Genomic DNA, 16,610 nt, shown 5'->3' on the forward strand with positions numbered 1-16,610 from the left:
TTTTAAAAATTAGCTATTAACAAATAGTTGTTGTTCAATCACTAAGTCCTGTCCAGCTGTTTGTGACCCCATGGACTGCAGCATGCTGTGCTTCCCTTCCTTCACCAACTCCTGAAGTTTGTTCAAACCCATGTCTGTTGAGTCAGCGATGTCATACAACCATCTCATTTCTGTTGCCCCGTTCTCCTCTTGCCCTCAATCTTTCCCAGCATCCAGAGCCACACAAAGACATGTACATGAGTATTCACAGCAGCGTTATTCACAATTGCCTAAAAGTAGAAACAGTCCAAATGTCCATCCACTGATGAATGGATACACAAAATATGGTATAGCTATACAATAGAATATTCAGCAATAAGAAAGGAATGAAGTACTGATAATGCTGCAAAATGAGTGAACCTTGATAATATTAAGTGAAAGAAGCCAGTTACAAACAGCCACATGTTATGTAATTCCATCTATATGAAATGTCCAGAATAGGTAAATCCATGGAAACCAAAAGTAGATTAGCGACTGCCAGGTGTCAAGGGGAGGGGGAGATGGGGAGTGATTGCTATGGGTACAAATTTCTTTTTGCAGTAATGAAAATAATCTGAAATTATATAATGTGGATAGTTGCACAACTCTGTGAATATACCAAAAACAACCGAATTGCATACTATAAAAGGGTAAATTTTATGGCTTGTGAACTATATCTCAAAACTATGGTTTTAAAAAAAATTAATGGAAAGAAAGCTTATCTCCTTTTTATTTCTCCATAACTCAAATATTAGGCCCCAAATTTATGTTTATTCCAAAATGATTTCTTACTACCTTTGAATGACCTTACACTTAAGAGGCATTCCCCTGATTTTATAAACTGTTGTGACATATAAGCATTGCTTTAGAACTGTTTCAGTTTTCAGATACTTATTTGGGGACTTCAATAATATGCAAGAAGATATGTATTGTCTTATTTTATCAAGCAAATTTATTATATTTAATTTGTTATTTTATATTGAGATTAGTTGATTTACAATGTTGTGTTAGTTTCAGGTATACAGCAAAGCAATTCAGTTACATGTATACATGTATCTGTGGCTCAGATCATGAACTCCTTATTGCCAAATTCAGACTTAAATTGAAGAAAGTAGGAAAAACCGCTAGACCATTCAGGTATGACCTAACTCAAATCCCTTACGGTTATACAATGGAAGTGAGAAACAGATTCAAGGGATCAGATCTGATAGAGTGCTTGAAGAACTATGGACGAAAGTTCGTGACATTGTATAGGAGGCAGTGATCAAGACCATTCCTGAGAAAAAGAAATGCAAAAAGGCAAGATGGTTGTCAGCTGAGAAGAGAAGTGAAAGGCAAAGGAGAAAAGGAAAGATATACTCATTTGAATGCAGAGTTTCAAACAATAGCAAGGAGAGATAAGAAAGCCTTCCTCAGTGATCAACGCAAAGAAATAGAGGGAAACAATGGAATGTGAAAGACTAGAGATCTCTTCAAGAAAATTAGAAATACCAAGGGAACATTTCATGCAAAGATGGGCTCAATAAAGGAAAGAAATGGTAGGGACCTAACAGAAGCAGAAGATATTAAGAAGAGGTGGCAAGAATACACAGAAGAACTATGCAAAAAAGATCTACACAACCCAGATAATCACAATGATGTGATCACTCACCTATAGCCAGACATCCTAGAATGCAAAGTCAAGTGGGCCTTAGGAAGGAAGCATCACTATGAACAAAACTAGTGGAGGTGATGGAATTCCAGTTGAGCTATTTCAGAAGGAAGGAGGGAGGGAGGTTAAGGGTGTCCACCCATGGCTGGTTCATGTGAATGTATGGCAAAAACCGCCACAATAAAATAAATAAAAGATGATGCTGTGAAACTGCTGCACTCAATATGCCAGCAAATTTGGAAACTCAGCAGTGGCCACAGGACTGGAAAAGGTCAGTTTTCATTCCAATCCCTAAGAAAGGCAATGCCAAAGAATGCTCAAACTACTGCACAGTTGCATTCATCTCACATGCTAGCAAAGTAATGCTCAAAAGTCTCCAAGACAGGCTTCAACAGTATGTGAACCATGAACATCCAGATGTTCAAGCTGGATTTAGAAAAGGCAGAGGAACCAAAGATCAAATTGCCAACATCTGCTGGATCATCAAAAATCCACGAGAGTTCTAGAAAAACATCTGCTGCGGCTAAGTCGCTTCAGTTGTGTCTGACTCTGTGCGACCCCATAGACAGCAGAAAAACATCTACTTCTGCTTTATTGACTATGCCAAAGCCTTCAAATCTGTGGATCACAACAAACTGTGGAAAATTCTGAAAGAGATGGGAATACCAGACCACCTGACCTGCCTCTTGAGAAATCTGATGCAGGTCAGGAAGCAACAATTAGAACTGGACATGGAACAACAGATTGGTTCCAAATAGGAAAAGGAGTATGTCAAGGCTGTATATTGTCGCCCTGCTTATTTAACTTATATGCAGAGTACATCATGAGAAACGCTGGCCTCGATGAAGGGCAAGCTAGAATTAAGATTGCTGGGAGAAATATCAGTAACCTCAGATATGCAGATGACACCATCCTTATGGCAGAAAGCAAAGAACTAAAGAACCTCTTGATGAAAGTGAAAGAGGGGAGTCAAAAAGTTGACTTAAAACTCAACATTCAGAAAACAAAGATCATGGCATCTGGTCCCATCGCTTCATGGCAAATAGGTGGGGAAACAATGGAAACAGTGACAGACTTTATTTTGGGGGGCTCCAAAATCACTGCAGATAGTGACTGTGGCCATGAAATTAAAAGACACTTGCTCCTTGGAAGAAAAGCTATGGCTAAACTAGACAACATATTAAAAAGCAGAGACATTACTTTCCCAACAATCCGTCGAGTCAAAAGCTATGGCTTTTCCAGTAGTCATGTATGGATGTAGCTGGCGATCAGAAGGCCTCTTTGGCCAGTTTTTCTCCGAGTTGGACTATGAAGGAAGCTGAGCACTGAAGAATTGATGCTTTTGAACTGTGGTGTTGGAGCAGACTCTTGAGAGTCCCTTGAACTGCAAGGAGATCCAACTAGTACATCCTAAAAGAGATCAGTCCTGGGTGTTCATTGGAAGGACTGATATTGAAGCTAAAACTCCAATACTTTGGCCAACTGATGTAAACAGCTGACTCATTTGAAAAGACCCTGACATAGGTAAGACTGAAAGGTGGGAGGAGAAGGGGACGACAGAGGATGAGATGGTTGGATGGAATCACCAACTCAGTGGACATGAGTTTGAGTAAACTCCAGGAGTTGGTGATGGGCAGGGATGCCTGGTGTGCTGTAGTCCATGGGGTCGCAAAGAGTCGGACACGACTGAGCAACTGAACTGATAGCATGTATCTATTCTTTTTTAGATTTTCTTCCCATATAGGTTATTAGAGTGGTGAGTAGAGTTCCCTTTGCTATACATTAGGTCCTTGTTGAATATCTTTTGAGCAAAATAAATAACAGTATCAGAAGGTATGACTTCAAGAAAATTTAAATATAGGATTATTTATGGGGAGGGCAATCCTGATTCCTAAGGAGTCTGTCTTAGCTTGTGTTTCTCAGGGGTTTATTGGTTTATTGGGTAAATTGTGGGGCCTTGTGGCAAGTTCTCAGAGCTCAGTTCTGCTGCTTGGTTCCTCTGCCTGCAGCTGCTTTTTCTCAGCTGCAACCCTGAGCCCCTTTCCCAGAGTGGTTTCTAACTTCCTCGCTCTGGCCCAGAGTGCTTCCTCAGTGCATTTGGTGCAATCACAGAAACCGCCCAGAGCTGAGAACTGCTGAGATCATTGGGCCTTAACTCCCCAGACCACAAAACACTTTACTCCTTAAAGATCTTCAGGGCATCTTATCCCACAATCTTTCTTGGTCTCTGTAGCTCTTAGGAGTTTTTCCACGTATCAGGCCATGTTCAGAACAGAGGGAGCTAAGGCCTTGGACTCAGACCTGAGCTTAAATCTCATACATGTGGACAAAGTATGTAATGATCCTGATCCTCAGTTCCCAGCTACAAAATGGGGGAGGGGGAGACACCCTCTCAAGTTTCTTGGGGTTAAATAAGGTATGTGCTGGCTGTGCTTAACAATTATAATTTCATTATCATTGACTATCATTAAACTTCCCTGGTGGCTCATGACAGTCAAGAATCCGCCTGCACTGGATTGGGGTTCAATCCCTGGGCCAGGAATACCCCCTGGGAAGGGAATGGCTACCCATTTCTCTAGTCTCACCTGAAGAATTCCATGGATACAGGAGGCTAGCGGAGTACAGTCCATGGGGTCGCATAGAGTAGGACGTGACTGAGCAACTAATACTTTCACTTTAAACTGTCGGGAAGAGTTGTTCCATATCGATAAGCAGATCATGAAGGTTCTTGTTGAGAAGGTCCCCGTCCTGCCAGCTCTGTGGCCTCCATCAAGGATAACCTTCACCTTTTTTACCTGAATGAGAGAGTCCTAACTAACAGAATATTTATATGTATTGTAAAAACAAAGCGGAAACAGACAAAGATTTGTCCAACATTTAGCAAGACCTTAAAAATCCCCAAACTTGGCTTTAGGCAGTTAACAGAGGTCCTGGCTACAGGACGCTGAGCGGAGTCAGGGATAGCAGGGATTCTCGCAGCAACAGCCCTGCTGAGAGCTGGCATGCAGGCGGTTGTCCTTCCTCTCCATGGAAGGATCTAGGAGTGAAAGGGGTTAAGTCTGATCTCTGTGAACTTTATAGAAAGGATGCATAAAATGTATTTTTAAGGATTGCACTTACTTTGCTTTCTTCCAAATTGAGAATTTGCCCACTTAACTTTGTTATACAGTTTTTAAAATACTCTGTAACATGTGTTCACTAACATTTGGAGGGAACACGATTGCTTTGTTTTGTACTTTGGTGCTCTGAGAATCAGACACCCCTTTGCACCTCATGCAGGTGAACCTGGAAGAGTGAGGCATGCTGTGGAACTTACTAGAAGCAATAGAGAGTGATGCCTCTGACCTTTGCCCTGTATTTGTAACATTTGGACAAATTCTCTAGACTGTTCCAGTGTGGTTTTTTTTTGGTTATATTCTATTGATGTTGGACCTATGCTTAGTTACTGCTAGTGTTGCATATTTTGGCTTCTTGAGTGTAGTGACTGCACTCAATTACATAGTCCTAATGTTTCTTTTTCTGATTTTACCTCCAGAATAAAGAGTTTGTGTGTCGAGGGCATGACTACGAAAGACTGGAGGCCTTCCAGCAGAGAATGCTGAACGAGTTCCCCCACGCCATCGCCATGCAGCATGCCAACCAACCCGATGAGACCATCTTCCAGGCAGAAGCTCAGTGTATCCACAGCTAGAAAGGCCAGATTCTGACTAGGTCCCATTGGCCTTTGGCTGCAGAGTGTTTCTGTGCAGGTGCTTCAGGCACTGGCCCCTTGTCAATAGCCGTGTTCTCGTTCTCCTTCTTTCTCATCCTGTTAATTTTAGCTTAGCTCCTTCCAAACAGAATCATGCTAGATATTCTCATAATGTCAGTTGAAAAGACATCCCTTAAGGATTCTGTTAAGAGAATTTTTTTTCCCCTTTTAGTTGCAGCTTTTCTGTATCTCAACCCTGCTTTTAAAGCTCCTTTTTAGGGATTTCTCCTAGAATAATTTTCCTCTGGCATCCCCGGTAGAAATGGGCTTCCCAGGTGGCTCATTGGTAAAGAATCCACCTGCTACTGCATAAGACGTGGGTTCAGTCCCTGAATCAGGAAGATCCCCTGGAGAAGGAAATGGCAACCCACTCAAGTATTCTTGCCCAGGGAATTCCATGGACAGAGGAGCCTATTGGGTTACAGTCCATGGGGTCTCAAAGAGTCAGATGCAACTGAGTGTGCACGTGTGTGCACACGCACACACACAGCCTGTAGAAACCACTTCGGATCACTTACCCACTTTTCCCTTGATGTTTTTATTCTGGATGAAAGGGAAGAGGAAGAGGTAGCCCTGTATCTTTCAGGGACTCTTAGCCATGGCATTCCTGACAGCATTTAACAATTGTCGTGTAACTGACACTCCCGTTGTGCAAACATAAACAACTCAGCTGAAATTACACAGGCATTAGAGACCAAGGGGCTTCACCCCAGCACTCCTTTATGAATTGTTCTTTCTTCCTGAAGTTGACAATCTTAAAGAAGATCAGAAACTGCCCCCTGAAAATTACGGATACCATTCCAAAGTAGAAACTTAAATGTACCAGAAGCAAGCAATAAGGGAAAAGATTTTGCTGTCTTTCTTTGAATGAGAAGAAAAGATGGTAAATTTATAAGTAAATACAATACCCCTTTAATGTAGTTTTCAAAAATACCAACTATAGCTAAACACTCTGCTTATCAATACAAGGTTTGGGAGAGTGGCTACCTCAAATGTGCCAAGGCTAGAGACAGGGAATATATGAGTTACTATCAGTACTGGTTGCTGTCTTTGGTTGCGTAGGTATTTATCCATTATTTTACAAACAAACACACTTTTAAAAGGACCATACATGCACTAAAGATCAGAGCCTCATAAACACGGGTTAAAATTAATACAATCCTTAGTACCTAGGATCCAAGCCATTCAAACCTACCCCCACCCCCCAAAAAAATCTATGATAAATGAATTCACAGGACATAGAAATTTCAAACTGATGCTTTGTCAGAATGACCTGTGTGAAGCAATTTTAAGGCTTGTAGTTTGAGACTTGATTTGCTATCAACTGAGTTCTTGGTACCTTCTTGGCAGTTTGACTTTACCCCAATAGAAACACTCGATTGTTCACCATCCCTTTCTTTCTGTCATAGCTCAGGTCAAGCCAGACGCCCCAGGGAGTCTGCCAAATCAGGTTCCCTCCTTGACTCTTGAATCCTAGATTTGCAGATATACGCCGTGACTCCCATCCCAGAAAGCCAGGAGGTCCTTCAGAGAGAAGGTGTTCCAGACAACATCAAAAGTTTCTATAAAGTGAATCACATCTGGAAATTCCGCTACGACAGACCATTTCACAAAGGCACGAAAGATAAAGAGAATGAATTCAAGGTACTGAACAATTCTTATGACACATGGTTTCCTCAAATAGAGAGCTTTTTTTTTTATCAAGATGTGTGTTAAGTATTTACTCAAGACATAGTCAGGTGATAAAACTAGAAGGTGGTCTAAATATTCTTAAACTCTACCACGTGTCAGGGTAACATGAGTTGTTTTCTAACCGAGCAGATTTCTTGGCCTGGGAATTGACTCATTGGGTCACAGAGGAGGCCCTGGAGTTTAGGATGATTGTAATGGCAGTGGTCCTCTGTCCAGGTTTTGAGATCTCAGGGTTCAGCTCAGTCCTCCATTCATTTATGTTGAACAAACTGTGGGAACCTCGGGTATTTATTCTCAGATACGGGAGACTGGCATGAGTAAAGGATACTGAAGAAACAGGTGATAGAACCACTGGGGAGGCTCCTGGCCCAGTGAGAGAGACTGTGCTAACTTTTGCTGCTTTTTCTCAATAGAATGATGTGTAACTCAGACTTCTGAAAGGACCAACCATAGCTTCTTTGCATGGGTTGAGTTTTCCATCCTCAGTTCTGATAAGCCTTGCTTGTTCTCTCTCAGCCAGAGAGAGCAAGGTTTCTTACAGCCCTACTGGGGGAAAGGGGTGAAATTGTTCCACAGATAAATTATAATCTGCCCTTTCCTTGATAACAGTGACAATGTGAGACCATACAGATCCCCAGGATCTCCCTCCAAGCAAAAAAATGTAAAATGAATGTAGGATCCTGGGTGACTTGTGCGACCCCATGGACTACACAGTCCATGGAATTCTCCAGGCCAGAATACTAGAGTGGGTAGTCTTTCCCTTCTCCAGGGGATCTTCCCAACCCAGGGATTGAACCCAGGTCTCCCACATTGCAGGCAGATTCTTTACCAGCTGAACCACCCGGAAAACCCCAAAATATTGGAGTGTGTAGCCTATCCCTTCTCCAGGGGAACTTCCTGACCCCGGAATTGAACTGGGGTCTCCTGCATTGCAGGCGAATTCTTTACAAAGTGAGCTATCAGGGAAGCTGGGAAATGTTCTTCTAACACTATCAGCTGTGATTGTCTAATGTGAACTCGCTTGTCACACCTGCCTATGTTTCATTCCCTGGTGCTCCTCACAGTAACTCCGGAATTGTTCACAGCCAAATGATCAAAGGGAAAGTTGGATAGTTTTGCAGTGTTATGATGAGACCGAGCAAAGCACAGTCCTTTGGTCAAGGACATTGATGGGTTAAACATCAAGGCCAGGAAACCACCGGAAAATAACGCTACGATGTTACTGAAAAGATCCATGACCATTTTCTAATCCCTCTGGATAATTTTTCTTTCTGCCTTCCAAAACTGATTAAAGATCGTTAGGGTATAATATAGTTTTCACTGCAAGTTTCCAGTAGATAAAAAGTCCAAGGTTCCCCAGAATCAGGCAGGTGACTTGTTCAGAATGGCATTCTCAATACCCCAGACCCTGCACTAGAATGCACATCTTCTGATGCCTTCTCCATTGCTTTTTCTGCTGCATCACATTTCCTTTCGGCCATCACTTTAAATAGTTATCAATGGTGTAGCAACCCTCCTTAAAAAAATAATAAATCTGGCTCCTTTTTCCTGTGCTCACAGCCCTCAGCATCTGTCTCCAAACTGCCCTTCCAGAAGCCTCATCTCTGCTGCAGCCCACTCACCCACTCTCTCAGCTCTGGCAGCACGGAGCTCTCCCTCCATCTCCTGCCATGCCCTTTCACAAGCCGCTTGCGTCTCTGCTTCCTGCTGCCTGCACCGCCTCCCCCGCTCTCCGCCTGGCAAACTCCTACTCACTCTTCAAAATTCCGCTCACGTGTCACCTCCTCAGTGAAGCACAATCCTCCTCCCACAGGATGCCTTGTGTGCCTGATTCCTCCTGTTTTCCTCCAGCACCTGGACTGTTCCTCTCTCTTCTCCCTGAGCCCTTCTTTTTTTTTTTTTAAATCTGTGCTGGGTCTTCGTTGCCACTCTGGCTTTTCTCTAATTGCAGCAAGCGGGGGCTACTCTCTAGGCTTCTCATTGTGGTGGCTTCTCTTATCGCTGAACACAGTCTAGGCCATGTGGGCTCAGTAGTTGCGGTTCCCCAGCTCTGGAACACAGGCTGAATAATTGTCGCACACGTAATTAGTTGCTCCTCAGCATGTGGCATCTTCCCGGTGAATCAGGGATCAAACCTATGTCTCCTGCATTGGCAGGCAGATTCATTTCCACTGAGATGCCAGGGACGCCCCCTGAGCCCTTCTTGATCTGCTTCGCCCCTCATTACCGGCAGAGTGCTCTGGCCTCCTGTCACAGGGCTGCTGCCATATTCATCTCATTAGATCTTGGCTGGCACAAAGAAATCCTTCGATTTGTTGTTGTTGTTGAATAAATGGCAGTGTTTCAGGAACTTTGTAAGGTTTACTACACATGGGAATATGCTTTGTTTAACCAGGAAACACGAGGCAGAAATGCAGAAGCCTGTTGTCGAGAGAGACCCATTGTCAACAGCAGCTCTTACCAAAGGCACCTGTGATTTCATGTGTCATGGGGGTGCTCATCCTGGCCAGAGGGAGGCCCAGCTCTAAGTACAAATCTTCCTGGATCACAGAAGTGCAGATGGCACTGTAGCCATGGGGGAGTCAGACATTCTAGTGCAGGGGTCCTGGGGATGGCAGTACAGATGATGAGAATGTAGCTTTGAGCAGGTCACATGCCTCTTCGGCTTCCCTGGTAGCTCAGCTGGTAAAGAATCTGCCTGTAATGCAGGAGACCCCGGTTCGATTTGTAGGTCGGGAAGATCCCCTGGAGAAGGAATAGGCTACCCACTTCAGTATTCTTGCCTGGAGAATCCCCGTGGACAGAGGTGCCTGATGGGCTACAGCCCACAGGGTCACAAAGAGTTGGACAAGACTGAGCATGGTACACATGCCTTTTGGAAGGCTAATGTCTTTCATCTTTAATACAGAAAGATTAGGCTATGAGATTCCTAAAGCCCTTCTTGAGGATTCTGTCTGATCTCATGATGATTAGCTGATATTATATCCCATTCCAAGTAAAAATGGCTAGACCCCCTTGAGGAGTGGGGAAACTCTAAATCAGGAATTTAGAGAAAAAGGAAAGAATGTGATGACCTGTTTTGACATTTTTAAGATTACTGCCTGAAGTAGATCACGTATTCTGCACAGAAAAAAAGTTTCAGGTTATATACAATGAAACTAACCTACGCTTCAGCATGTCTTACTGAGATAGCTTCCTGAGTGCAAGGAGATTGCTGAAGCACTGGAATGAATACTAAAGAAAAGCTGACAAATACTGAAAACTTGGTAAAATTGAATGGCAAACATTAGTCATTGCTCAGTAACTGGAAAGAAGGTAACTTGGGGACTTAATTTGTTTTGTATTTCATAGAGTCTCTGGGTGGAAAGAACATCACTATACTTGGTGCAGAGTTTACCTGGAATTTCCCGCTGGTTTGAAGTGGAGAAGCGTGAAGTGGTAAGGATCAGAGCTTATTCTCAGGTATTGAATACTTGCTCAGCACAGTTGTTCACCTGGAGTCAGGCCATGTATTCACTGCTTCTGCTTTGGACTCCAAGTCCCTGGAAACACTCCTAGTAAGTTAGTGAATGTTTGTGATATTGACTGCTATGTTGAAAGCTGGAAGGGGACCCATTGGCCTAGCCCAGCCAGCCCAAGTGATCCCTCCAAAATAGCTCTGACTGCAGCATGTCAACACCTCAGGCCCTTGAGTTAGAGAAACTGGAATTCTAGCTCCCCTAACCACTCTAGCTATGAGACCTTCACTGTTTATCTTCAGTGGAAGAAAGTTATCTACATTATCTTATTTAATCACCCTGTCAAAGCTACAAGGTATGTATTCATTTTCATTTGCATTTCTTTATTTTTAGATTTCACATGTAAGTGATAACAAAGAGTGTTTATCTTTCTTTGACTTGTTTCACTAAGTGTAATACCCTCTAGGTTCATCTACATTGTGGCAAATAATACAGTTTAATTCTTTTCTGTGGCTGAGTAATATTCCATTGTGTGTATGTGTCTGAATATATACGCAATTATATACCTCACTTCTGTCTTCTCTAACCATTTATCTGTGGATGGACCCTTGGGTTGTTTGCATACCTTGGCTATTGTACACAATGCTGCTATGAACATTGAGGTGCATGTATCTTTTTGAATTAGTATTTTCATTTTTTTTCACTGTGTAACCAGGAATAGGATTGCTGGATTACATGGTAATTCTGTTTTTAGTTTTTTGAGGAACTTCCATCCTGTTTTCTAAGGTGACTGAACCAATTTACATTCCCACCAACAGTATGCTGTGGTTCTCATTTCTCTGTGTCCAAGGTACATATTCTTACCCCTCTTTTCACAAGTTTTGACAAGAGGTTAAAAGCCTTTGCCACAGATCCCGTAGCAAGATACTGAAAAAGGATAAACTCAAACCCAGATTTTTATGACTCCAAAGCTAGGTATATTTTTTTCTTCTAGACTTATAAGCAGTTTGAGGCCAGTGTCAAGCCCAGCACAGTATCTGACACACAGTAGGTCCATGCTGTAACAGTTCACAGTAGAAGGATGCCGCTGTGCTGATCAGCGGGTGTCGTGGAGAATGTGGAAATCACAGCAACCAAAGAGCAGTTCAGTTCAGCTCAGTCACTCAGTCATGTCTGATTCCTTATGACTCCATGGACTGCAGCACGCCAGGCCTCCCCGTCTATCACCAACTCCCAGAGTTTACTCAAACTCATGTCCGTTGAGTCAGTGATGCATCCAATCGTCTCATCCTCTGTCGTTCCCTTCTCCTCCTGCCTTCAATCTTTCTGAGCATTAGGGTCTTTTCTAATGAGTCAGTTCTTCGCATCAGGTGGCCAAACTATTGGAGTTTCAGCTTGAACATCAGTCCTTCCAATGAATATTCAGGACTGATTTCCTTTAGGAGGGACTTGTTGGATCTCCTTGCAGAACTGAAGAGCCTTCAGTTATAAAACATGCCCCCTGCTGTGGGAAGGGAGAGAGCATTTGTGGAAGGCAGCCATGTCTGGAGTGAGAACCCCTCCCCAACAGTTATCAAGCCCCCAGCCCCTTGCTGTCAGCCACAGACCTATGCCCCCAAGAATCCCCCCTCCCACCCCTGGCATATCTATTATGTCAGGGGCCAGCCCTTTGCCACAGTCCTGATGGAAAAATGTGCCAATTGTGAAAATGTAATGTAGCCCCTTCCTTGTTTAGGTAACAAGCCCATGCTGTCAATGAATCTGTAAGAGCAGATCCCACCCAAACTGTCTTCCAAGAATGGATTGTCCTACCTGCAGTCTCTAAGCATCGAAATGACCCTCAGCTTGTTGTATTCAATCATGCTAGGGATTTAATGGCATTTTCATTTTGCAAGGCTAAAAAATTCCTACAGCTCTCTTAACAAACTGCACTCCATTCAGCAGATTATACCAGTGTGGGTGTGTTCTTGTCAAGTCTGAATCAAGGGTCCACAAGGGTTGCAAGGGAAGCAAGGATTGCTTCCATGGTGGGCCCTGTGGCCTCCTGTGGAAGAGGCTGCTGAGTTCATTGCTCAGAAAGTCTTAATGTTTTGCTTCCTGCTGAATGGCATGGGCCCAAACCACAGGAATGTTTAGTCATCCTTGCAGCATTAATGATTCAGAGAGCCTTGTCAGCTACTTACTACCCAGAGAGGCAAATTCTGTGAAGTCTTACCAGTGTTCCTAACCTTAGAAATATTATACACACACACACACACACACACACAGCCTGCTAATAAAAAGCAGCATGCTGATAGTGATTAAGGGAGAGTTACTAAACACAACCTTTCAAACAGCAGCTGCCTATTTTATTAGAATATGCAATCGTAGACTCTGTCAAACAGAACAAATCCAACTGGGCTGTTTTGTTCCCTGAACACAGCCCACTTCTGACAACCTCGTGTCTGTCTTATTCCCGCTGCCTGGCATATCCCCACCTTCAATTAGTGTTGTTGGTTTCCTGCTTTAATTGCCAGTGTAGAAGGTCCTGATGACTGGGGCACTCAAGACGTATGTGCCACACTGAATTGTAATTCCTTTTGGACCTTACCAAACTCTAAAAGATTCTGAATACCAATAGATGTGTTTGTAAGTTTGGCTCCAAAATTCAGTGGTTAATATACCTAACCCAATCTAAGACCATTTATGATCTTTATCTCACTTAGTATGACTACTCATATACTTTACTACAGAAATATTAACACATTTGATTAAAGGAAACTTCTTCAGACCCTGCCTGAGGATGGTGTAATATACTATACGTCCCCTATGTTACCTTTCTGAAGTCAGAAAAATTCTGAGTTCTGAAACAGCTGACAGCAAAGATTTCAGATGAGATAATGGGCCTTTATTCTGAAAATCATAACCCCAGAACATTAGGGAACATATTATCCCATTCTTTCAAAGATGATAAGCCTCTTTGAACTACTGTTTCCTCAGTAATTGTTTTTAAAACAAAATATTTTTGATTAAAAATAAGCTTATTTAAAACATTTTAAACATGGTGAAAAAGCTATAAAACAGAATGTATAGATAATGATGTTTCGAAGCCTTAAAGATAATGACAGTATTCTCATGTGCTGTGTGCTATGCTAAGTCGCGTCAGTCGTAACTGACTCTTTGTGATCTTATGTACTATAGCCTGCCAGGCTCTTCTGTCCATGGGGTTCTCCAGGCAAGAATACTGGAATGGGCTGCCATGCTCTGGATCTTCCCGACCCAGGGGTCAAACTTTCGTCTCCTATGACTCCTGCATTGCCAGGAGGGTTCTTTACCACTAGTGCCACCTGGGAAGCCCCAGTATTATCATGTGTGTGCTTAGTCGCTCAGTTGTATCTGACTGTGACCTCAGGGACTGTGGCCCCCCAGGCTCCTCTGTCCCTCAGATTTTTCAAGAATACTGGAATGGGTTGTCATTTTCCTCCACCAGGGGATCTTCTCCACCAGGGATCGAACCCACCTGTGTCTCCTGCACTGCAGGTGGATTCTTTACCCACTGAGAGAGAATATTATCACACTTCACATCAGATCCATCAGAAAGTTGTGTGGCTCTAGGTACTTTCAAAATTACCCAGCATCTGAGCCCTGCTCATCTCCCTTCTGATAGCGCCATCTACTGCCTGATTTCTTTTTAAAATGTAATTTATTTATTTTAATTGGAGGCTAATTACTTTAGGACATTGTGGTGGTTTCTCCCATACATCTAGTGCCTGATTTCTGAAGTAGTCTCCTAAGAGGTGCTTCTGCCTTTCTGGCCTCCTCCTGCTGCAGCCACTTCTGTACACAGCAGCCAGTCTCCTTTTTAAAACTAAAGTTATGTCCTATACAAACAGAGAAAAGATATAATAAACCTAGTTACCCATTCTTTTACTTCAACAGTTATCAAAAAGGCCGATTTTGTGTCTACACCTTCCTCCATTCCCTTTTACACTGGATTATTTGGAAATTAGTCCTAGACACTATGTAAGAATATTTCAGTCTGTGTAATTTATCAGAAACATAAACACAGTACCATTATTGTGTTTACGTTTTCCATCTAAAAAATTTAACAGTAATTCCATGACCATTAACTATCCAATTTATTCACAATTCTCTAATTCATTTTATAGGTTTGTGTTTGTTTTTGTCATCTGTTGTTTGAACCTGGACCCAGATAAGGGCCACACATTCACATTGGTTGAAATACCTCCTAGATCTCATTTGATCTATAGGTTCCCCAAAATTATTTTTTTCTTGCAGCTTTTTTGTTGAAGAAATCAGGTTGTTTATCCTGAAGTGTTTCCTTGAGTCTGGATTTTGCAGACTATGAATCAGTGAGATCATTTAATATGTTTCTTTGTTCCTATATTTTTTGGTAAATTGACAGCTCGATCTAATTTTGTCTTTTACTTTTTTGCAAGACTACTTCTCAGGTGTTATATGCTGTGGTTGGCAAGCAGCACTGATCATTGCCCCTGTCCAGGAATCTATTAGAGGTTACAAAAGGGTGATATTTTATCATTCTTTCTTCATTTATTGATTAGAATACTTCTATAAAGAGAAACATCCCTTCATCGACAATTTGATTACCCTAAGGTATAGGAAAGGAAGTCTAGTATTTTTTTCTTTCCTTTGATTTACCAATTTTCAAAATCATAATTTGATTCCCTAATACCCTATAAGGGCTCCCCAGGTGGCACCAGTGGTTAAGAACCTGCCTGTCAATGCAGAGGCCATAAGAATATGTGGATTCCATCCCTGGATCAGGAAGACCCCCTGGAGGAGGGCATGGCAACCCGCTCCAGTGTTCTTGCCTGGAGAATCCCATGGACAGAGGAGCCTGGTGGGCTACAGTCCCTAGGGTCGTGGCGAGTCAGACATGACTGAAGCACTTAGCACCCACAACACCCTATAAATGTGACCAAAGAGGATTTTATTTTGTTAGTTTTGTTTAGCATCATGGATTTAAACATATTTGTTTTGTTTCAATCCACTGCATTTATTACTCATTACTTTTCACATTGTTCCATTTTGCCCATTGAACGCATTTTCAGGTTGGCTCCTCAGTCCTTTTGACAGTATCCAAGTTGTCTTTGTTACTGAGCTAATACATAGGCCAGTAGTCAAATCAAGCATAGGAATCAGCATCAAACTTTACTGACAACTTTTAGGCAGTCAAGAGGCTGGGATGAAGCAGAGAGACATCTGAGACCTCAAGTTTTGTCCTCCGTGTCCTTCTTTTCCGTATCACTAATAATTCAGATCTGGAGACAGAGCCTCTAAGGGAAGTTCACAGAGTTCCTCATACAGAGGGCACATTTGAATCATAAAATTTAAATTGTGAAACATTCCAATTTATACTCCAGAGAGTTGTCAGACTTCTCTGGGACATTCTCTAGTGAAGAAGCATGCCTGAGGGACTCTGGGTTTATTTACTGTAAGCAATCTTGTAGCTGGGGACTTAAGGGCATTCCGTAGATACCATCTCTTCCTCTTAGCAGTTAGTCTATATTGAAGCTTTAATTGACAAGAAGATAAGACCTCGGTCACCTGCTTTGTTTCCTGTTCCCCAAGGATATCCCTCCAGTAAGGAGAGTGAATTGACAGCAGGCCAGCTGCTTTAATGAAGGCTTCCTTGCTCTCTGGGTAGTCCAGGCTCACTTGTGCAATGTTGCCCCAGACCTGAAAGCAACCATTTCTCCTGTGACTCCTGGTTCTTTTCAGTGGTGGATAGTAATTAAAGATCATAATCTGGGACCAATGGAAAGTAATTTATTAATAAACATTTCTACACAGTATTCTTTATGCACTTCTTTGACCATCTCCTTAGAATAATGTCACCAACATATGATCAGTAATATTGACTCATGGATCAGCAATGGCATGTATCAATTTATGCCCTGTCTGTAGGAGATAACTGTTCTTGGGAATAACCATTTTCCCAGCATTCTCTTCAACACAGGGTGCTGTATATTATTTTAAAATTTCCAGATATTAGGCCCAAAGTAGTCACAGTAGGGTT

General features: G+C 42.4%; 1 protein-coding gene across 1 annotated transcript in view; it reads left to right on the plus strand.

Annotated features, from left to right (window-relative positions):
- Positions 1-16,610, plus strand: part of DOCK4 (dedicator of cytokinesis 4) — a 472,233-nt gene that overhangs the window by 432,825 nt on the left and 22,798 nt on the right. The window contains exons 40-42 of the mRNA XM_068972403.1: positions 5,205-5,346; positions 6,898-7,064; positions 10,464-10,550. Coding sequence (XP_068828504.1) covers positions 5,205-5,346; positions 6,898-7,064; positions 10,464-10,550 — 396 coding nt within the window. The remainder of the gene's footprint in view (positions 1-5,204; positions 5,347-6,897; positions 7,065-10,463; positions 10,551-16,610) is intronic.

Source organism: Capricornis sumatraensis, chromosome 5 (genome assembly GCF_032405125.1).
Source record: "Capricornis sumatraensis isolate serow.1 chromosome 5, serow.2, whole genome shotgun sequence".
In the NCBI taxonomy this organism is placed as follows: domain Eukaryota; kingdom Metazoa; phylum Chordata; class Mammalia; order Artiodactyla; family Bovidae; genus Capricornis; species Capricornis sumatraensis.